This window comes from Ictalurus punctatus, chromosome 7 (genome assembly GCF_001660625.3).
Source record: "Ictalurus punctatus breed USDA103 chromosome 7, Coco_2.0, whole genome shotgun sequence".
Lineage (NCBI taxonomy): Eukaryota > Metazoa > Chordata > Actinopteri > Siluriformes > Ictaluridae > Ictalurus > Ictalurus punctatus.
The window spans coordinates 22,115,533-22,139,496 of record NC_030422.2 but is presented as its reverse complement, the minus strand read 5'-3'; the positions used below and the strand labels follow the sequence as shown (position 1 = coordinate 22,139,496).

Below are 23,964 nucleotides of genomic sequence, written 5' to 3'. Positions count from 1 at the left end.
ACATTAACACCTTTTATTCAAATCACATTTAGAGAAAAAGCTAAATTAACACATTTGCTAAATCCATCAGTCCTTTAGCAGCATCATGCTTATATGCCTGTGTGTGTGTGTGTGTGTGTGTGTGTGTGTGTGTGTGTGTGTGTATGTAGCTTGTTGAATGAAGCAACTGGCTCTCTGCTGGATGATGTGCAGCTGGTGAACACTCTGCAGACCTCCAAAGTCACAGCCACAGAGGTGTCAGAACAACTGCAGACCAGCGAGCAGACGGAGATCAAAATCGATACTGCCAGAGAGGTGACAGAGAGAACGAGTGAGAGAGTCAGGAATAGAAGATGATGAGAGAAGGAGGAGGGTGCAGAAAGTTTTGCCACATTGGATTAATTGTTGACAGTATAGGGATAAAGATAGAAAGCCCTGATTAGCGGTTCTGTCAAAATAAGACGATCGAACGTTGTGTGTTTAAATTGCAGGCTTATCGCCCCTGTGCCCAGCGCGCTTCCATCTTGTTCTTTGTGCTGAACGATATGAGCCATATAGACCCCATGTACCAGTTCTCTCTGGATGCCTACATCGACCTGTTCAACCTGAGCATCGAAAAGAGCCTTCGCAGCCACAAACTGGACGAGAGGATCGCCAAGCTCAATGACTACCACACCTACGCAGTTTACAGGTCACACATTATTACTGTATACCCAATAGCAATTAACACACCTACATAACCTACATGTCTCTATACATAAGAACGCATGCCCTCTGATCTGGTTTAAATATTAAAACCTCTTCAAATCAATTTTGCCAACAGTCCATAAGCTTTCCTAACCTGTTTTTCATTTTATAATAAAAAGAGGTCACTGACTGAACAAGTTTTATCTGTTTATAATGGTATATTTCTATGAACACAGACGATGAGCATTGTTAAAAGTGATGATGTAGTGATCTGCTCTGCAGTGGCATATGGAATTAAGGGGAACGTCAGTGTAGCAGCACTGTAACCCGTAGCAAAAGTTTAGTGAGGTCCACATTGCAGAAATGTGTCGGAGTTAATACATCACCACGCTGAATGCGTACTACATCAGCCGCTCATTTCTAATTCTTTGCTACGTTCGATGCTTTCGTTTCATCGGATTCAATATATTGCTTCACAATTCGGCCTGTTACCTGTCTCCAGAAATATGAATTTCTAAAGTTTGGCTTCATGTTTCTTTTAAAACATGAGCATATTGTCTATTTTATCTAGTTATTGTAAATGATAGAACTGTTATGTGCATTATTTTGTATCTTACAGCCTATTTACATAAAAAAAATGACCATGTAAAATTAATATTCTGTTCTAGTTATGTACAGTAATTAATATGAAATTGTCTATGTAAACGTTTCTAGTGTCTACATCTTAAGTAAAACAGACTAGTGGCGGCTTTTTCCCCCAAGCACTTGGTGGTTACCGTAAAATCCCGTATATACATGCAAAAAAAAACAACAACCTTTTTTTAAACTATAAAGGTCCAGAAGTTTGTGTCCTCGTAGCTAGTTACAACCATGAGTGTAGTGATCGTCATGACCTATCCCCTAATTCAAAAACATATTGGTATTAGTCTTATCTTTATAGCAAATCGTGACTATATGACTTGATGACAGGTGTAGACGAGTGAAAAGTTGCTGGTTGATGCCATGTGTCGCCGGACTACTGTGTAGAATTCGACAGAACGTCGTTCGTTTATATTTCTATGTCACTCATTCTGTATTGTATGTGTGGAGTAGTCGTAGGAATATTGAAATGAAGTCACAACACTTGCGTGTGTAAATGCATATTAAAGAGTGATTGGCAGTCATTGAGTTTCTCTGAGCTTGAACATGATGTTGGTCTGAGAGTCATCAGTGGTCCGTGTTTGCAGGTACACTTGTCGGGGTCTGTTTGAGTGTCACAAGCTCCTGTTCAGCTTCCACATGTGTGCAAAGATCCTGGAGGTGGCCGGCAAGCTCAACATGGACGAGTACAGTTTCTTCCTCAGAGGAGGGCTGGTGAGCATCGATCTTTCTTCCCCATTAACCTAATTAGGCTGGTGTAATAATAAAAAAAAGGATGCATTACATATGCCATATATATATCATAAATGATATTGTTTAGCATTTCATTATTACAGCATGAAACCATGATATATTTAGCACGTTAACTCAAAGTGCTCTGTAATACAGGTCCATCCACACCCACAATACTCTATCTCACCAAAGTACACACCATTTGCATTACTCCTACCATGATTCTATCACACCACTATGAATAATCACACACCCTGCTCCTAATTCAGTTCCCATGAACTAATTGTATTTCTTGAGAAATGCAGTTTGAGCAGGTTTTTTTTTTTTTGTCAACAATACAGTCAGTGTTCAGTTGTTTATATCAGCACAGTCACACTAAATCAGTGGGTCCTTCATGCTGTACACACTGTATCACCTTCACCTATCACCTTCAGCAGTAATTCACACAGATCTGCACAGACGCTTTTCCCTCACTCCATAAACAAGAGTAAAAATGTTATCATGCAGTGTTTTGTCCCTGTTTCTGGAGTAAAGATGTTTGTGACAAACATATTCTACACTTCAAATGTGTTCCATATATGCATATGGCCAAAAGGCTGATACACTTAGGTGGAATGTGCAGCGTGTTTTCTGATGCGTAGTGCCTTGTATTATTTATATATTTACTTTCAAACATTGTGTAGGTGTTGTAGGTGAAATTAAGTGATCGGTATGCCATTGCTAAGGTCATTGGAACAAGATTCAATATCTAACCAACCAAGCAATCTGCATATAACAGTACTAGATAGGAAGGGCATGACTATAACATTTAATTTAGGTAAAAATTCAAACTCCATGCTTCAGACATTACATATAGGCCTATTTTTGTAAATTCACCTATATAGAAAAGGTTCCAGCAATACTCAGAGGTTTGACCTGGACATTTCAGGTCATTAACCCTATTTTGTTTTAAGCCAAGACATGCAGCATTCCCAATCCTCTTACACCAGTGCTATTTCAGTGTGGTCCTTGGTGTATGTTTTGCCTTATCATGTTCTAATATGATTCTTCTAAGTCCCAGATTGCAGTGTGTTTTCTTTCAGTATTTTTCTCTAGTCAGTTCCACACATGTTTCCTTGTAACTTTGAGTTTCTAGTATTTGCTGCAGGGACGCGTTCCCAAATCACGATGCCGCCACCACCATGCTTTACTGTAGATATTTTATGTTAGGTTTGTGCCTAAGGTATCACTTCTCTAAATTCACGGATAAACTCTAGCCATGTCGTAATATGAGTTTATGTTTATATTTTTAAATAAAGGCTTAATTCCCTCTACCCTTCATTACAAGGCAGATTTGCTAAGTGTGTGCGCTACTGGAGCAAATATTTAACTCAGAGGTCATTTAGATGTGAATATTTATGAATTGAATTATTTTCAACAATAACAAACCATCAAGTTTTAACAATTTATTTAGAAAAGTGTCTGGAACTTTGTCTTAATGAGTAGCAAAAAATTCACAGTTAAATATCTTGTGATTTCCAAGCAGTTTTCCAAGGCGTGTTAATCTTGCTGTCTGGCAGCCAAACCTGCAGAATCACTTTGAGAGCAACTGCTCTGCATTTAGAGTATGTCAGTTCTTGTAAAAACTTATGTTTGGCTCTTATGGGTAACATTATTTCTCATCACCTGCAAACACTGACAGTACATAGTCTACTTTGCTGCTTAGCGTTTGAGACCGCAACGTTTTTATCCCTTTCAAAAGGCTTAAACTGTTTAGTTTAGAACATTGCCCCATGTTTTGCTGGTATTAAATCTTGTTTGGGGTCTGTTATGGAACCCTCAGGTGTCCTCCTCATATTGTGATGTCTGTGGGTGTGTGCTGCTGTTCCAGGTCCTGGATAAGGAAGGCCAGATGGATAACCCATGCTCAAGTTGGCTGGCTGACTCTAATTGGGACAACATTACTGAGCTGGACAAGCTAGCTAATTTCCATGGGCTTATGGCCTCGTTTGAGCAGTACCCACGAGACTGGAACCTGTGGTACACCAGCTCAGAGCCAGAAAACGCCCCTCTACCTGGTAATGTCTGTGTGTGTGAAAGCACTTTAGCTGTTCCTCATCTTTGTGAATCATACTAAATGAGCGTTGTATTCTTTTCCTTTGCATTTTAGACTCACTTTTGTCTCGGAAAATTACTACAAGATGAATACGTTTCTTTTACTTTTCCTCCCTCAGTCTCTCTCCGGCCATATTCGCTAATGTCAAACTCTTCTGACAGTGCTAGTCTGTCATTTCCTTTGATTATTTTTCAAATCTAATTATATTACCGAGCGCTCTGCTCAATATTAATACAATCTATGGGAGAACATGCAGCTCGGTGAAAATGTTTGTTTAACTCATTTATGTAATTATGAATTGTAATTCTGTTTAAAACGCAAGCTCTCAAGAGGTCTTCATTTTTATAAAGGTTTATAAGAGAGATAATATTTGCCTGTCACTTCTCTCTTGTTGAATTAATTTCCTACTTCATCTCACTTATCCTTTTTCTTTTTTTCACCTTCTTTTTGAACCCATCCACCTTCGCCCCTCCTGTCTTTATTTCCAACATTTGTTCCACTCTGCAATGTCAATTTGCAAACCACCATTCTCGATTCTCTCTGCCACACACCTTCTTTCTGCTGTCTTTCCCCCTCTCTGTGCGTGTCCTTATCGCTCGCTCTCTTTAGGGGAGTGGGAGAACGGGTGCAACGAGTTGCAGAGGATGCTGATAGTGCGTTCTCTAAGACAGGACCGCGTCTCATTCTGCGTGACTTCTTTCATCATCAACAACCTGGGCTCCCGCTTTGTAGAGCCGCCAGTCCTGGACATGCAGGCTGTGAGTTATAAACACCTACACAGTAGAGTGTGCAAACATGTCGATATACATCTCAACATCCTCAGCTCCATCTTATAAACACATTTAAACAGCGACAAACACAGAACGAGTTCTCTACTGCAACATCGGGGTAGCTGTAAGCATACAAGTTGTGTATATTCATTTGGCTGAGCCCTGTTATAAATATAAACGAGCGTTCGTGCTAGAGAGATAATACGGGAGCACGCCTGAACATTTTGTTAGCTTCTGTCTTACTGAATATGTGTTTTAAGGAAGCTGTTTCTCTAAACCTGATTAAAGTTGACTAACGATGACTCAAGCAGTCATGATGCACTACCTGAAATGATTTGCAGCGTAGCTTTTAGCTCATTACATTGCATAACAAGTCACTATGCAATTTGGACTGCTGTTTGTGTTCGACTTCTCCTGGCAAAGTGTACTACCATATGTGACATGCAGCATGCGACACAAGAACCGAAGTATCACTTTAAAGGAGTTGTCTCTCATTTTTAGAGCCTTCTGCTACCAGGGAAAGACATTCGCAATTGCAAGGAAATCAGTGATGAGCCATTTTTTGAACAGGAGATTAAAATGGTTCCTGCGTTTCCTGTCCTTCGGTGTTTGTGTTATAGGTGGTAGAGGATTCCACCACTAAGGCACCACTGATCTTTGTGCTGTCCCCTGGTGTGGATCCCACTGCTGCCCTGGTGCAGCTGGCAGAAAAGTCGGGCATGGGCCACCACTTCTATGCCCTCTCTCTGGGACAGGGACAGGCACCAATCGCCACACGCATGATTAAAGAGGGAGTTAAGAACGGTGAATCTTTACATGCTGTCTCATCTTCTCCTGTCTCTCTCTCTCTTTTTTTTCTCTTTTTTTTCTCTTTTTTTTTCTTCTTGCCAGTCCTGTTGTTCCTCTCTCCCTATTTTGCAGACCAAACAAATTAGGCATTTGGTTGATTAAGGGTGTTTATACCAACTTAATAGACTGGAAAACATTTGAAAGCTAACTTCTTCTTAAAAAACAATGTCTGCAATTTCTCTAAAGGCCAATTCAAACAACAACAAAAAAGCATTTTTAATTGTTCATCTCACACCCATTTCACAGACCAGTTGTGCTTCCATTCTAACATTTTCTAAAATGCAACCCAACCCTTCCTATACTTCAGTTTTTTTTCTGGCTTGCTCATATGAGTAAAGCATGAACATTACAGAAATCCATGTTGTGATCAATAATACTCCACAATAATCCACATAATCCATGGGAATGTGATCATTGTGCAGCGTGTAACAGAAGTCTTTTTAGCAGAAGGAATACTCATTAGACCATCCTAGATAACTCGAAAAAACACAAATATCGTTTGTTCATGTCTCACTGTCTCATCTCATATTATAACGTACACAATGGTACACAATAAGTACAGCAAGCCCAAATTCCACTGCCATCAACCACCCTCATGTTGCAGTGACACTGCTCTGCATTAAAGTTCAATAAAACTGCTGATTTGTTCCCACCGGTAGCACATATTTTAGTCATTGTTAGGTTTGGTCTAAACTTAGTTATTGACAGGTTTATTCTATAAAAGCTAAAGGTTTTAGTCTTTTTTTCTCAAACTTCACCAAAAATGTTCTTTTCGTGCTTAAACAAGTAAAAAATGTCCTACGTTTTCATTCCTTCTTAAATGGAATGCTTTAATAAGCCATTAGAGACTTACTAAAACCTTTCTCCTTGATGGATGGGCTTTGATTTGGTCTTAGAAGGTATTCTGTGGTACAGAGTGAGTTTATCTAGCAGTGTGTGGGAGAATTATTTACAAGGGAAAGCTATTTTTGGTCAAACTTGCTTTCTATATATGTGGTAGGTCACTGGGTGTTCTTGGCAAATTGCCACCTGTCCCTGTCATGGATGCCTCAGCTGGATAAGCTGGTGGAGCAGCTACAGGTTGAAGATCCTCACCCAGACTTCAGGCTGTGGCTCAGCTCCTCCCCTCACCCAGACTTCCCCATCTCTATACTTCAGGCCGGCATCAAAATGACTACTGAGCCACCTAAGGTATACGATACACACACACACACTAAACAGAAACGCACACACATTCGTACATGTTTTTGCATGCTGGCATGATCATATGCATACACTAATACATGCCTAGACATATACCACCCACACGTACTGCAACACACTATCTACTGTATACCAGTGAAGGGGCTTCCAAGGGGACCAAGCACCCAAGAATATTGGGAAGAAATAAAGGAAAGATTTCAGCACACTGTACAGTATGTTTAAAAGGTATACACATACTGTATACATCATAAAATACTCTTACATTTATACAGTGTATGCAAATGATTATGTAACACCTGCACTGACATTTAGCAAGAAAGCATTGACTAAGAAATGATTTAAACAGAAGAGACCAGACATATTGTAGATAACTAATAGATATAAGCAAAAAATCTATATAATGGAAATTTCCCAGTCAACATAAAAATGGAATTGCAATGGCAGACACAATGAAAGCTGAGCATGAAGTAATATTTACAATGAAATATGAAGTAATATTTGTTGAAGTAATATTTACAATGAAAACTTTGTTGAAGTAATATTTACTGAAAGAAATAAATGATGTATGGTGTCTATGTATTTTTCTTGGCTACAGCCATTTCCCAGAATGCATCAAGTTGATTATGTAACAGAGAGAAAAGAAAGAGTACAAAGGCATTCATATTATGTTTAATGTACAGTTATTGGATTTTTTTTTTTCCATTTTCTGTTCACTTTATGATATTTCTTTGCAGACCAATGATGCACTAATGCCAAAAACAGGAGGGCAAAAAAAAGCTTCTCAGTGATCAGAAACCTGTCACATCATGAAATGGACTGTCTTTATTGAAATATCGGATTCGTGGGGTTTTTATTTGTCACATCTTTTAAATCTTTTAAAGAAAAAGAAACTCCTTTGTGCGCTTATTGACCAGAATTCAGGAGAACCGTTCTTAAAAGGCATATTGATTCCTGTAATGCCAAGGGTGGCTCACACACACACACACACACACACACACCTACATGCACTGTAGATAATCATGCACAATGCACAACCATTCCATGTTTCTCTTTGCAGGGAGTGAAGTCGAATATGAAACGGCTGTACCGGCTGGTGACAGAGTCTCAGTTTTCACGCTGCACGCAGCCCATCATCTACCGCAAGTTGCTCTTTGCCCTCTGTTTCTTCCACAGCATCCTGCTGGAGCGCAAGAAGTTTCTCCAGCTCGGCTGGAATATTGTCTACAGCTTCAACGACTCTGACTTTGAGGTACTGAAAGAGAGATGTGGTTGAGTAGTCTTGCTACTGCAGAATTGTTTGATTTTAGGCAGAAAAGTGTGCCTCACTGAACACTGTAGGTAGAAGCAGTTCACTGATGACATGCAGTTGCAATCAAAATGATTCAACCCCATTGCAAATCAGGTTTATTGTCAAAATATTCAGACTTTCAGCTGTTTGCAATGAACAAATCAAACAATAGCAATTGAAATAGTTAAACGCAACAAATACTTCAAGTTGTTTCCCCAAATTCAACTAAAAATGCAACTTATATGACCGCCAGTTTCAAAATTATTCAACCCCTTCATGGTAAGCATCTGTAGCACTTAGTAGAGCACCCTTTTACTGTTACCACCTGTTGAAAATGAGATGCAGAGCTTCTGGCAGCGTTCCTGAGGAATCTTACACCACTCCTCATGAGCAATGGCCTCCAGTTCAGTAATATTCTTGGGTTTGTGTGCTGCAACCGCCTTCTTCAAATCCCACCAGAGATTTTCTATGGGGTTCAAGTCAGGTGACTGTGATGGCCCTGTAGAATCTTCCAGGACTTCTTCTGCAACCAGCCTTGATGGAATTTGAGGTACGATTGGGATCATTGTCCTGTTGGAAGGTCCAATGATGCCCAACCATTTTGGGTCAGTAGTGGTGTACATCTTGGAGTTCTGGCATGGAAACCTTCTGCATTCAGTGACTGTTACCGCCAAGTCTTGCTGCAGGTCTTTTGCAGTCACTCGATGGTTTTTTACCACCTGCCGTCTCAGAAATCTGCTTGCAGCAGTTGATAGTTTGCTTTTTCTGCCCCGTTCAGGTATTTCATACATTCTACCCCTAGCCAGTTCAGGTATTTCATACATTTTTGACCCTAGCCAGTTCAGGTATTTCATGTGTTCCAGCTCAAACACACCTGGTGCAACTAATGAAGCCCTTGATTAGTTGCATCAGGTGTGCTTGAGACAACACCTGTTTTGCATATTTGTGCTGTTGTGAGGGATTCTATTCAGGGGGTTGAATAGTTTTGAGACTGGAGAAATCATTATAAGTTGCATTTTCAGTTGAATTTAAAGCAGACATTGTGTTGAACTATTTCAATTGTTTTTGTTTGATTTGTTCATTGCAAACAGCTGAAAGTCTATAAATTTTGCCAGTAAACCTGATTTGCAATGAGGGTTGAATAATTTTGATTGCAACTGTATAGACAAAGCTCTACACGCTTACCTAGGAGACACAGCATACCTCTTCACTTTGCTACTACTTCTATCTCTCTCTGTTTGTTTATTTTACAGGTGAGTGAGAACTTAATGAGTCTGTATTTGGATGAGTATGAGGAAATCCCCTGGGATGCTCTGAAGTACCTCATCGCCGGCATCAACTACGGAGGTCACGTTACGGACGACTGGGACCGTCGTCTCCTCACCACATACATCAGTGATTACTTCTGTGAAGGCACTGTCAACACTCCTTTCTTCAAGTGAGTCACGCACACAAACACACACACACACACACACACACACACACACACACACACACACACACACACACACATTCAATTGGATGCAAGCACACACATGCAAACTAAAACATTAACATTTGGCACACAGGTAGTACCCTTGACGTCTTTCAAATTTTGAAAACACACTACTTAGTCATACAGAAGAGCAAGAACCCCACCATGTGGACAGATCTAAAATCACACATGCCCACCATCTCTCTCACACACTCACACACACACACACTTGACAAATTCAGTGCATACCCAAGCCTGACAAAACACCCAAGTGATTTAATGAAAGAGTTAGGTGCTGTGTCTAATCTTAGTGTAAATGCATACAGTGCTATAGGAAAGACTCCTCCAGTGTCCCTGTGTCTAGTGCAGTGTTTCTAAGTACATGTCTTGCACTGAAACTTTTAGTATTTGTCATGCACAAAGACGAAGACACAAAGCTGATGAGTTGTACCAGTTGTATTGGGATCGTGGGAAGTGATAGAATGTGTAGTGTATAGATACATGAGCTTTAGGATTGGAAACACTGATCTAATGTACACCACTGTGTCGCAGTTGGTTTGTAACAAGGTACAACAGCTCCCCTATGTGGTGGATTTTTTATTTACACTATGTCAAATTAACAAGTAGCTGGAATAGTTATAGTATAAGTGACTTGACTAAAAGACTAAAATACAGTGTAATGTATATCAACATCCCACCAGTTTGTTTCTAGTGTAGTATGTTCAGCCCTTTCCCACGTTCAGTAAATATATCAGTGCTTATAGGTTATTGTTATTCTGTTTCTTGTTTGAGCAAATAAGTGTTTCACTGTTGTTTTTTTCACTAATTTGATAACCGTTCTTGGTCCCCAGTGACACAATTCCTGGTTTGTCTGGTTATGTTGTTGCTCAATGTCATGAGAAACATGAATAATAAAAAAAAGTGCATTGTTTTGTTCTTTTTCATAACGTTGTATAAATTCTGTGTCTGTATGTGATGTGTCCTCTAGACTGTCCTCCTTGCCTAGTTATTATATTCCTCGTGATGGGCCTCAGGCTGTGTATCAGGAGTATATCAACCTGCTCCCGGCAGTGGAACATCCAGAGACATTTGGCCAGCACCCAAACGCAGACATCGCCAGCCAGATCTCTGAAACACGCACACTCTTTGACACACTCATCTCACTCCAGCCTCAGGTCACCAGCACGGCAGCCACTGGAGCAGGACCCAGTCGTGAAGACAAGGTGTGTCTTTGTATCTCTTAGCACTTTTCTACCCAATCGAGCAGTGTGTTACAGCACGGTGCAGTTATAATCTGAAACCATAACTGTACCCGTGTCTATTTCTCATTGCATAACATTACCAGTAAAATGAGTTCTATGGTGGTTGTGGGGTGGTATTAGTCGACTAAATGCATACTCACGTAAACGGATAACTGAGTAGCATCTATACCACTAAAAGTTCTGAACACGATCTATGTCATAGAGTTTGTTTTAAGTTAAAACGTGTGCGCCACTGTCAATTATCTACCTCACAAGACTACTAGTAAGTAGGATGCGTGAGCAAGTTTGTGTAATGGCTAACTAGAGAACCCCAAACAAAGCCGATCTGAGTAAAACATTCATGTGGGTGGAAACATATACAAATGAATTTGAAACCTAAATCCACCAGGAAATGGGACATTTAAAAATTGAAAGAAACTGTAGCAGACAATGGCTACACAAACACTAAACATTGCTCAGTCTTGCTGTATTACTGCATCGCTAATGCGCTTTCAAAAACAGCAGTCTGTCTTACTCAAGTTACAACTCAGGAAGATTTGAAGTTGTTGTTGTGTTGGACCGCTATTTCCGCCTCAGTTTGAAGCTCTTGCTACCCTAGGAAGAAAAGCTGCCAAATCCACTCACATTATAAAGAAAATAGTGAAGGGGGGGTTCTATTACCACGTTATACTACACTGTCTGGAAGAGCACTATGTGTGTATCTTTGGATGATTAAAAAAAAAAAAAGACTTTTGCCATTCCACTGGATCAAAATTTAGTCATATTTATTTATATAATTCGGATAGCAGTAATATATATATATATATGTGTGTGTGTGTGTGTGTGCATGAAGGTATTAGAACTCTCAGCTGATGTGCGTCAGAAGATCCCAGCAGATGTGGACTATGAAGGGACAAGGAAACTGTTGCAGGATGATCCCTCGCCCATTAATGTCGTGCTGCTGCAGGAGATCCAGAGATACAACACTCTGCTGCACACCATCAGGTCTGTGTTTGTTTGAAAGACTGAGTCAAACACAGATACTGAGAGTTGTGAGTGATACACAAATATAAGTGTGTGTGTGTGTGTGTGTGTGTGTGTGTGTGTGAACAGGACATCTCTTACAGAGTTGGAGAAAGGCATTAAAGGTCTGGTTGTGATGTCCAGTAGTCTGGAAGAGACATTTCAGTGTATTCATGATGCCCGTGTTCCTCCCCTCTGGGAGAAGGTAAGACAGTGTTTGAGTACTCCATCATATACTCCACAGTGCTCTTAAAAACGCAGTAGCAATGCTGAAGTTCAAGGAGCACTTGTCACATGTTGGGCGATTGTATACCGATGACATTTTTTTGGACAACAGCAAGATTAGAACATGGCTTCTGTTGTTAACAAAGATTTTAGCAAAATCATAACACTTGCATTCGGGCACGGTGGCTTAGTGGTTAGCACGTTTGTCTCACGCTTCCGGGGTTGTGGGTTTGATTCCCGCCTCCGCCGTGTGTGCTCAGTGTTCGCATGTTCTCCCCGTGCTTTGTGAGTTTCCTCCTCCAGTCCATAGACATGCGTTGTAGACTGATTGACATCTCTAAATTGTCTTTAGTGTGTGAATGAGTGTGTGTGTGTGTGTGTGAGATTGTGCCCTGCGACGGGTTTGCACCCCATCCAGAGTGTCCCCCACCTTGTGCTCCGAGTCCCCTGGGACAGTCCCCGTGACCCTGTGTAGGATAAGCGGTACGGAAAATTGTTGGAATATTTCCATTGTAATATCTTCAAGATGATCTCAAAGAATATCTTAAATATTTGTTTACTTGTTTTACTTGTCAGCTTCACTCAGTTCACTGTTTTATTGATGAAATATAGTAATACACTAGAGAAACAAATCACTTTATCAGTATGGCTCACATATAGCAACGCTGGATGATTTATGTTTGACGTTCTATAGAGAAGATTTCACCTGATTGGACACTACTGTCAGATGAATCGTTCTGTATGTGAGTTTTCAGGAATATTTTATATCTTAATTTGAATCAGTGTCCATTTGAGATTCATCGTGGTGCATATGTTAGGTAGTGTAGAGGATGCTATCGCAGGCTGGAGGGCTTTTGTGATTGGATAGAAGCAAATTTGATTACATCGAAGAGCTCTTGTATTTTTCTGAGTGCGTAAACTCTTAACCTTTTGCTCCTGGTTCTCAGATAGATATTTTTACTTGATTTTTTTGGACTTGAACTTTAAACCGCCCAATTACAATATACAGCCAGGAATGTCGCACCAGTGTCCATATTCAGGTATTTTTCTCTTGTCTTTTAGGCATTTTTGCATGGTATACTGTGTATATATTATATATATATATATATATATATATATATATATATATATATATATATATATATATATATATATATATATATATATATATATATATATACCATCTGTATTTGCCTGTTGAACTTAATAATTACTGGTCACATTATGAAAAAGTTGTAGTGTAGCCACTTACAGATATACACACCATGGCTGTAGTAAATCATTGAGTGAAGTGTGTGAAGTTGTAATCTGTGAGTGCAGTGCCCTGTGCTGGAGAGGAGCTGGAGTGGACTAAATGAATGGTGAAGTGCTGGAAGGTCACAGTGTTAGAGGGGAGGCCAGTGCACTCGTTACACTGCTGAGGATCGGATTGTGGTTTTATTTCTCTCTCTCTCTCTCTCTCTCTCTCTCTCTCTCGCCCCCCCCCCTTTTCCTCTTTTGTCTTTCTATTATAGACACACAAACACACTCTACTGGCACACACGCTTTTGAAATACAATCTCTTACACACACTTAGCCTTTTCAGAGCACTTGTCTTACATGCTTATGCATACACACACAATCCAGACCCTGTCCCTCTGTTTAAATATTCTTCTCATTCATCAGTAGCACACTGCTGCTCTCTTTATGGCCAGGAGAAAAGCCTTGGTCAACTAGGTTATAATTTGTGTGTGTGTGTGTGTGGTGTGGGGATGTGTGCTTATGGAGGTCATGTGTAGGTCATGGGAGTCCTGACAACAACCCTTCTTCGGGGTAATTGCACTTCAATAAGCAAAATATATATTTCTGTACATCTGAAACGTTTAAACCGTGCATTGCTTGTTACTTTTTTCTTTTATGAAAATATCATCATCTTTTATTAAAATATTAGCTCCAGATGCCATGCATTCACTCATCACTCTCTCTCTCTCTCTCTCTCTCTCTCTCTCTCTCTCTCTCTGTACCTCTATAACTCTGTTGGCCTGTGTCTCATCAATTCATTGCTTTATCTTTGATCTGATAAAAGGACAAACGGCTACGAGATCATTCAGTCCTTCTCACGCCAGTTACATCCCTCCTAAGATGCCTAGCTTTTCATTTCATCTGAGCGCGCTCTGTAATTGTTCTTGCCCTCTTTTCTGCACAAACACACACCCACTAGTGATCTATATGGTCTAAGTATGGTCTGTTTCATACATTTTTTTCATTATGCCAGAATCTTGTGTATAGTGGTTATATTCAGCATATGCACATGTATGGATTTTAATGGATTACCACAGCCATGAACTCAGGTCCAGGTTAAACTTGTTATCTGTTGATTACTCTTCTAAAAACATCTACTACATAATATCTGTATAAAAGGCCTCAAGAGAATCTGCTTTATGTATTAAATCTCATAAGTGTAATAAAGTTTATACCAGACACTAAAATACTCCATCTCTCTGTCCTTGGCCACTCCTATCTAGCTTTGAATAGTGCATGAAATAAATAACAAGACTTGAGATTTCAGTCCTTTTTTCTTTTTCCTACCTGCGTAAATGCATCTCATGTCAATCTGTCTCTCTCGCTCTAAACCATTTAGGCATACCCATCTCTGAAACCCTTGGCATCGTGGACAAGAGACCTGTGCCAGCGGGTGGAGCAGTTTGCACGCTGGGCGGAGACAGCACGTCCTCCCGTTCTCTTCTGGCTCTCAGGCTTCACCTTCCCCACAGGCTTTCTCACAGCAGTACTGCAGTCCTCAGCACGGCAGAACAACGTGAGCACAAACACAGACACATGTTCATACACACTCATACAAACACAGCCGTATATACATAGTGTATATTAACTGTAGGTGTTATATATAGATATATTCATAAATATATATATATGAATATATTCATAGGCACATAATATAATACGTATGTACACATGCGTGTAAGTATTTGGCAGAGATCGAAGCCCATTTGGCACCGGACGCCTGTGATGTTTATTACTTTCCAGAGAATGACATTATCAGATAAAGCCAAATGTACTTAACCTGAAGCCACATGTAGAATACCAGAGAATGCGCATGTAGATCATAGCTGGAAAATATAAACATGAGCCAGACAGTATAAATCAATAAACCAAAGAAGTGTACAACATCCAGCATAGACAAAATGGCTTCAAACTCAAGTCTGACTTAAGTCTAGTAGCAACAGTAAATAGTTGGGTGTGTTCTGCAGGTATCTGTGGACACACTTTCTTGGGAGTTCACTGTTTCTACAGTAGATGACAACAACCTGCTCTTCCCTCCCAAGGTGAGTAACTAGTTCTAATCATACTTCATCAGGACCCTACTGTATCTGCTAGCAAGCGAGCTACCTGTTGTTAACCATTGGGGCATTAGGGCCTGATTTAGCTCTGTATTTTGCTTGTCTTCTTTCACTTATTCAGTCCCATGCTCAGCAGACAGGGATGGGTGATCTGTGTTTATTTTTTTTAAAAATCTACCATATGAGATCAGTGTTATTATTGCGACATCACTTGCTTAAAACTAGAATGCTGGACCCACTTATGCTAATATGTCCGTGAGAAGTCTCTGCTTTTCAGAAAGCTTGCATTTTAAGCTTTTAAAAAAATGTATTTCAATTTGTACAAATGCCTAACACTGGAGTAAACATGTATTTCAGGGCAAGACAGAAGGTGGAAGCTATGTTTTCCATGGAAAAGTGTCATCTGATGAAATTTCTATGGATGCATATTTTTTTAATTTGGGTTGTTACATTTTTACTATATGACATTTACTATATTTTTAATGTTTTTGCATTTATTGTTGGCACACACCATTATTTGTCTTATTTCAGTGTATAATATTTAATGTAGTGCCAAAAGATTAGCATTTGGTAATCCGTCGGTGTTTAATCTTATCCATAAAAGGTCACAATAGCCACAGGTGACCAAGCAGGAGCACACCAGCTTCCACTTGTTCTTGTTCTTCAAACATCTGGTGAGTTGCATCTGTTTGGTCGGAATGGAAACCAGCAAGCCCTTTATGGATAAGATTAGACACCACTGTGCCGATCTCTTGCCATCCTGGATGCTAATCCTGATTAGCATGCGTGCAAATCTTTTACCTCACTCAATGTTCTTCTCCATTCTGCATCCTTAATAGGTTTTCGGCTTGGTTACAACCCCTCCCTCAGTTTTCCACTGTTTTCTGTTCGATCTTTGTCTCCTCTCATTACATGCTATACCACTGTCCTGCTTTGACAGTAGGAACAATATCAAGGTTCTTATTATTTTTGAATAATTCTCTGCTGTTTTCTTCTTTTTCATTCACTGCTTCAAAAACCTGTTTTAACTCTGTTTGGACTAGATTCATTTAATCATGAGAATCAAAGAGCTATGTGTCCTTGCTACAATGTATTTCTATGTACAATGTGCATTTTTGCAGGTCTTACTAGTTCCTCTGGGGTTTCAAAATTGTTCCGTTCTCTCCAAATTACTGCCCTTTCTATGGTACCATAAGCTTTCTTGAAATCCAAATAACAAGGAAAACCATGGAAAAAAGTTTTCTTCCATATATATGGTGATTATTGTTTAAGAAGTATTTGGCTTTTGGGCTATTTTGTATGCTATACACAGTACTGCAGTACCTCTGTAATTTATATGCAGCCTTGAATACACCCATTTTATTCATTTGGAATGAGTTAATATTCCTAGATGATCATGCTTTTCGAGTTTCAATCATATGGGACACACAATATTCATACTTCCTTCACTCCCCGAAAGCCTTTTGATAATTTGTCCACTTGTTTGATTTTTATCATCATCTTATAATATCTTTATTAAATAGTTTATTACTTTAACGCTCTCTCTTTCAGGTTTCAGAATTACATCCTTTTTTTTTTTTTTTTTTTTAAACTTAATTATTTTTCCACTTCTGCTTCCAAAACTGTACACCTGTTCTTTAAACCTCCTCAAAAGGAGGACATTAATCTTGTTCTTTTTTTCTTCCTGGGACATGATATACAAATTTGGACAAATCTAGGCAAATACTAAAATTTTATACAATTTCATTTTTGTTTCTAGACAACTTCCATTATACTTGTGTACCTTGTGTTGTCTAATAGATGATCACGTTGGTCATCAGAACGATCACTCTGTTTATGTATTTTATGTGTTATCTTGGCCACTTCAAGTTTTTATGTGAATATTAGTGTGATTAGTACCTCTCAAGTAGCATTGATGTTGCTTCTACATATCATGTATGACTTCATTTCCAAGGACTTTGATATCTGTCAAAAATACAGTGGCATCAATATCAATGCAAATAATGCGTTGACAGACAACATGCACCAACAGATGCCAAACCATACAATTTGGGCTCCTTCGAGTATTTTATATTTGATTTGATGATTATTTGAGATTTTTCTCCCCACTGGCCAGCTCTCATCTATCATACAACATCTCCCAAATAGGCAGGGAGAAGGCTAACACGTGCTTCCCTCAAAACACATGAAAGCCAGCCAACCACATCACAGGGTGGTGTAACACACTTGAAGGAAAACACTACTGCCCTCTTCAGCATACATGAGTTCACAGACTAGTGTCAGTATGATTGACAGGGGAGAGAGGGTATGCCATCCCCAAACTGGAGAGCATGGCAAGTTTTGCTTACTTGGTTCCTGGCCACGGACGGCTGAGGCGTCTTTAAAAAAAAAAAAAAAAAAAAAGGTCACTGGAGCTGATGGAATGTACTCTGATGTGACCATGTGTCAGTCAATAGGAGACAATTTTTGGACATTCAGGTCGATGGTGAGGGAGATATGGGAGGAACCTATCACGGTCGTCAGATTACATACCGAGCCGTATGATCCAGTGCTAAAACTCTATAAGAACAGTTTACATTGAGCCTTGACTCTGCACGATATCTGTGAGAGATTTTACCTAAAATCAATCTTTTTCTGAAGGGAAATTCCCTTGCTATCCTAACCTATCCTTAAAGTCATTTTAATCCAGATGGCTCAGATTTCCATCATTAGTTTTGTGATTTGCTCAGCATCTTCCTCCTTGTTGACTAACTGTGACATTTCTTTGGTTGCATTAACAATAAGGTAATTAATGATGCAGTTTTTTTTTTTTTTTTAAACCTTGGAATCAAAACAAGCCGATAAACTGTTGACAGAAGATCGTAGCTGAGTGGGTGGTGCATTTGATGGCTGATTAACTTCTATTAAACACGTGTCGAAGTGTCGAATAGTTGACAGTTTGCTGCACATTGGAATCAATTCCAAATGCTAATGTCTTGAAGCAGGGGTGTAAAAGGCAAACCCAAGCATATGAACTTTCTCCACTGATCCACATCATCTTTGCAGGATAGTTTGTGAGTTAAAGTAGAAAAAAATGGGAACTGGGAAGGCTGTGGGATTTTCCAAATTCAGGCTTCTTGTATCAGCCTAAAAAGTGACCTAAATCATTTAAAGTTTAAATGTTATTGAAAAAATATGATGACCTTGTTTGGAACTGCTGCTTTTTTCCTGATGAAGAATGCGATGAAACATTTCAAAACAAACCCTACAATTCGTCTTGCCTGGATATTTTCAAGTTCAGTTGTCTTCCAGCTGGACCTCACACACCATCATGGGCACAACATGGCAAAAAACACTGGACTCTAAACAGAGCTCTAAACTAAGTCGGCCATATTGTCATCCTTGCCAGTGACAAAATGCCTGTCACTTTATTTCATATCACCCAGTGTGACTTACAGTAAGTGTGGGCCTCTGAGAATTTCCAAAAGCCCTGCAGTCATTGTTTTAAAGCTGAAATTGGCATAAATAAAATGTCCACTGACCCCTAACAAAGCATGTGTATTAAGAGATGTCCACATGTCAGATGTCAGAGCAATGTAATCTTGTTTTCTTACATGTTTTCTTTCAACCATGGCCTTCAGGGAATGTTTGGATGGAAGCATATATAAGCCAGCTTGTGGACAAAAGCACAAAATCATCCACAGTGAAAAATGGCTATAATCTTTTAAGGATATGTCTCACTGAGTAAAATAAGTAGGCTGGGTGGCTTTATATGTAAATACATGCAATAGTAAATGTAAATATAAAATTAATAAATTATGGCAGTATTTCCCTGGTGTAGGAGCGCTATATAACCATTAGTGATGTAAACAACATTATTCAGAATAAAAAATGCTAATGTGTTCTAAACAGATCTAAATAGGATATGAAAATAAGAAGCACACTGTTCCCTTTAGTAACTTTAGTGATCTTTAGTAACTGCCTGGTCAGGATAGAAGTGGTTTCATTTAGGCTACTAGTTTGTTTATATTTAGGGAACTAGAGCCAACTCAATTTGTTAGAATTGGCAGGTACTAAAAAATAATAGCTGTGTGAGTGGGATTTTTAAAAAACAGTCATTTGTGAAGTTGAGTGATGTAACTGAGGTTGAAGAACTGTCATAATTCGCATACTGCTAACAGTACTGGGATTTCCACCTCTGGGTTTTTCCTGTGGTTCTCGGGGCATAGAGGTTGGGTTCATAATTAATGTAAAAACAAAAACCCTTCTGGTTTAGGCCATGCCCACTTGATATTAAAATCTGTATACATACAAATACACATTTGCACTGAACAGATACACAGATACAGACAGTGGCACTGTTACACCCCTAATAACAACAGATTATATTATTAGCCTTGTACATCATTTTACATTTTCAAAGTCTTATAAAAAAAATATTACATGTTCTAATGATGTTACAGACGTCTTTAGAGTCTTTCTCTCTCGCTCTGAGTTTTTAGTTTTCATATGCTTTATTGGCAAGAAAAATAATTGTACATTTGTATTGCCAAAGCAAGTACAAAGGAAGGTTAGTCTAAAAATAAAAATAAAAAACCTCCCTCTCACTCCCTCTCTCTCCCTTTCTCTCCCTCTCCATCTTGCCCTCAGTTAATTGACATGACTTTATTAAATTCACAGGTCAGTTACAATAGACTGTCCCAACGGATTCAACCACATATAATGCATACATTCTTAATGTATGCGTGAGCAATATGAGCTGTATATCATGGGAGAACATACTATTTTCAGCAGCAGTTCGCCAGTTAAATGCCAGGAATAAATTTTGGTATGTGATTTATCGTATCCAAAAGCATCAATGGCACAATTCTGATTGGACCATTTACCATCAGCTGAATCAGCCTCGTGATAATGCAGAGAATGTGTACTTGCTTCACGCACAAGGGTTCAAAACCATGTCAAAACATACATGACTTTTTTTTTTTTAACCACAATTTGCATTTTCTCTTTCTTGACCATCTCATATCCTTCAAGACCACAAAATTTCCATTCCCCCGCCTTTTTTAATTCCTTATGAAGTAAACTGGTTGTATGGTTAAATAAAATGACCAAAATGACCTTCCGTTACTTGTGCTTTATCTTCCATTGTGAAATCTTTTCTTTTTGTCCTCATCATCATCAGACTAATCACTAATATGTCGTATTAGTGTTTTACAGTCTTTCAAAATCTAAATTTATTAAAGTGGAAAGCAAGTGACTCATCTGGTGTTTTTTTTTTTTTTTTTAATTTAAGTATTAAAGCAAAACATTTATCAACCCATTCTTTTTTTAAAAGCCATAATTAGAAGAAACAGTATATATTCAGAGACATTTATGTCTGTACATTGTAGCACGATATGATAGCCAATCTGACCAAAAATATTGCTCAAAAGTACAAAATCACAATACTGTATTATATGTGCATTTTCTAGAATATATACCACACAATATGTGTCTCTGTCCCATAGGACGGTGTATTTATTCGAGGTCTGTATCTAGAGGGAGCTGGCTGGGATAAGAAGAACTCGTGTCTGGTGGAGGCAGAGCCCATGCAGCTGGTCTGCCCCATGCCGACCACTCATTTCAGACCTGTGGAGAACCGCAAGAAAACCGCCAAGGGTATATACCCACACACACACACATGCACCTCTTTTCCTGTTTTTAAAGCACATTTCAACATGGTTTAACTGTAAAAAGAAAAAGAAAAAAAAATTGTTGTGATACTAAGGATTTGTCACATAATAGACATTAAGAATTAAATAACCTTTACATAAATGTATAGTTAAACACTACAAAAACTCATCACATAATTAGCAGTGGTATATCAGATACTGCTTTTGGCTTTACTCTCCTTGGATTTACTGCTTACTATGGCACATTTACAAAACTACTGCACTAATACAAAATAGTAGAAATGCCACACTCTTAAAAAAATATAGGTACTCCAAAGAACCTTCTTCTTGTCACAAATCATTTTTCATTGTACAGGGTTCTTGAGTTGAGCTATATAGTTCTTTGGAGATTAAAGAAGTTCTTTGTGTTTCATTATAGGTTCTTCAGAGCAGTATATTTGTTCTTCAAGGTATCATCTCTTAACAGGTTAAAGTGAACCCTATAAGGTTCTTTGTGAGACTGGAAAAGGTTCTCCTGGCATCACTCTTAAGAACCTTACTTTGGTTCCTTAAAGCACTAACTAAGCGTTTTTATTAAGAGATCGTATGATAACATGGTTCCTTGTGGCGTTGCTGTGAAGAGCCATTTCTGGGTTCTTTAAAGGACCAGTAAATAGATGGTTCTCTAAACTTCAGAGTCAAAAGTTCTTTGGTTCTCCTTTGGCATCAGGCTGAAAAACCCTTATTGTTTCTAATTGGAACCTTTATTTTTAAGAGTGTATCTAGATACAATTACAAGCACAGACATTACATAGCTGACATACAGACAATCCTATATCTAATGTGTACATGGGCTTGATTGTGATAGTCCCGCCCACATCAACCGAGCAAGAAGAAAATTACCACACACCCAAAAAAAAAAAATAATAAATCGATATTTTTTTTAATCAGGTCAGGTTTCTATATCTGTATAACGTATTCACTTGTTATTCTTGACTCCTGCATCAGACATTACACAGTGTATCCCCAGATTCATCACAGTAATAAGATGTGCCACTGTACACTATAACAGCACTTCTGACTAATAAACTCTGACTGGCTGTGGTGTAGCCAGTCAGAATGAAACCATTCGCTCATATAAATCGTCACTCTACACCAACTACGGTGGATGGAAACTGATCTATAACCACAGCCTGAGCAATCCACCAGACAGCAGGACATGATAGAAGATAGAAGAAAGCAGTGCACATAGACAAACTGTCATTCAAAGCATCTCCAGTTTCACAGGGAACAAACTGCATTCCTTCTTGTATTTGTTCAGTGCAGGATGGCAGGGTTATAGGGTTAACTGAAATAACATTGTTCTTTACTAAGTTAAGCACAGAAGCTACAGCTAATCATGAGGATATGTTGACAGGAGCTTTGAACATGTTTTTTTGTGTCTATGCTGTATAATTATTCTGTTTTCTTGCACTTTGTGTATGTTTAGGTATGTACACTTGTCCCTGTTACTACTACCCTGTGCGTTCAGGAGGAGCTGGACGGGCTTCGTTTGTGGTGGCAGTGGACCTCAGATCAGGAGCTGTGCCTTATGATCACTGGATCAAGAGAGGAACGGCATTACTGATGAGTTTGGACACCTAGGCGGGCAACACACACACACACACACACACACACGCACACACAGTTATCTCAAGTTCATAGATCCTAAAACACACTTCTTTCATGGGTATTAGTTTGATACCTTTATTTAAGCTAATCTTTATATTTGTGTATGCCCCCCCCCCATGTTATTTTCTAGTTCTAGTCTACGTTTAATAGTCTATGTATGAAATCTGAAGTGTCTTCCTGAAAATTAAAACTTGAATTCACTCCGAGAAGACTCACAGAAATTGTGTTTATTTCTTCTATTTTATACACCCAAGGATTTAAGAACTAAAGCCGTTCACTGTTAGCAGCCTACGGATAGAGAGAAAGAAGGAGAAAAAAAAAAGACACTACAGTTCTCAGGATGGTCTTTAGATTCTACCCGGGCTGGGGTGAATTCCTGAAAGAGGGAGGAAAACAAGAAGGGAGTGCAGAAGACGTGAAACTGAAGAATAGTTCTGAGGGAAGCAAAGAGGGAGAGGCTGTGTATGTGTGTGTGTGTGTGAGTGAGAGCGAGAGAGAAAGAGAAGGTGGGGGCCTCACTTCAAGGCTGCATTCAGACAGCCCTTGTCTGAAAGAGTGAGACTTCCTCAGAACTGTAAGGGGCTCTTTACTGGCCTCCAGGTCTGAGTCAATGTGTACCACTAACTGGTTGTTGGGGCGCTCATAGCAACATGTTGAATTCACATTTAAATTGGGCCTCCAAGGCACTATTGTAGTTGCTCAAAGTACTCCAGATTTTTTTTTAAATGGATGTAAAGCGCAGAAGGGAGGGAATGACATCTTTTGAGTCCCCAAATGGAGAATGAAGTTCCCTGGGATTATTCATTACAGTTGTTGAATGTTCCCACCTCTGATCCATCCGGGCCACACAAAGAATATAAAAAGGAGTGTGTGTGAGGTGACCAAAGGAACTTTTCTTTTCTCTCTCTCTCTCTCAGGCTTGACCAGTCCTATAACCATAGGGATAATACCAAGTTCATCTGTTTATGATTGAACATACTTGAAGAAACCGGAGTCATTTTTGCTAACTGTACTGAAATCTGGGTTTTCAGGTCTTCTGTCTGTTTAAAATCAGTCTATTAGACACGTCGTAATCATAAACTCTCCTGCACTGCGAATGAGCAGGGCAGAAAATCATAAA

At 39.1% G+C, this 23,964-nt stretch overlaps 1 protein-coding gene across 6 annotated transcripts in view; it reads left to right on the top strand.

The window, feature by feature from the left end:
• dnah2 (dynein, axonemal, heavy chain 2) overlaps positions 1–23,053 on the top strand; it is a 145,985-nt gene extending 122,932 nt beyond the window's left edge. For 5 of the 6 annotated variants that reach the window (XM_017472857.2, XM_017472858.2, XM_017472856.2 and 2 more), the window contains 16 exons: positions 150–294; positions 471–670; positions 1,893–2,019; positions 3,908–4,094; positions 4,742–4,890; positions 5,523–5,706; positions 6,752–6,942; positions 8,012–8,203; positions 9,496–9,680; positions 10,705–10,939; positions 11,811–11,962; positions 12,071–12,185; positions 14,826–15,002; positions 15,454–15,528; positions 21,030–21,180; positions 22,663–23,053. In XM_017472857.2, the coding sequence (XP_017328346.1) occupies positions 150–294; positions 471–670; positions 1,893–2,019; positions 3,908–4,094; positions 4,742–4,890; positions 5,523–5,706; positions 6,752–6,942; positions 8,012–8,203; positions 9,496–9,680; positions 10,705–10,939; positions 11,811–11,962; positions 12,071–12,185; positions 14,826–15,002; positions 15,454–15,528; positions 21,030–21,180; positions 22,663–22,817 (2,620 nt within the window). In that variant the 3' untranslated portion in view covers positions 22,818–23,053. The remainder of the gene's footprint in view (positions 1–149; positions 295–470; positions 671–1,892; positions 2,020–3,907; positions 4,095–4,741; positions 4,891–5,522; positions 5,707–6,751; positions 6,943–8,011; positions 8,204–9,495; positions 9,681–10,704; positions 10,940–11,810; positions 11,963–12,070; positions 12,186–14,825; positions 15,003–15,453; positions 15,529–21,029; positions 21,181–22,662) is intronic. The other variant, XM_047156841.2, reaches the window with a different exon arrangement.
• Positions 23,054–23,964: the final 911 nt, after the last annotated feature.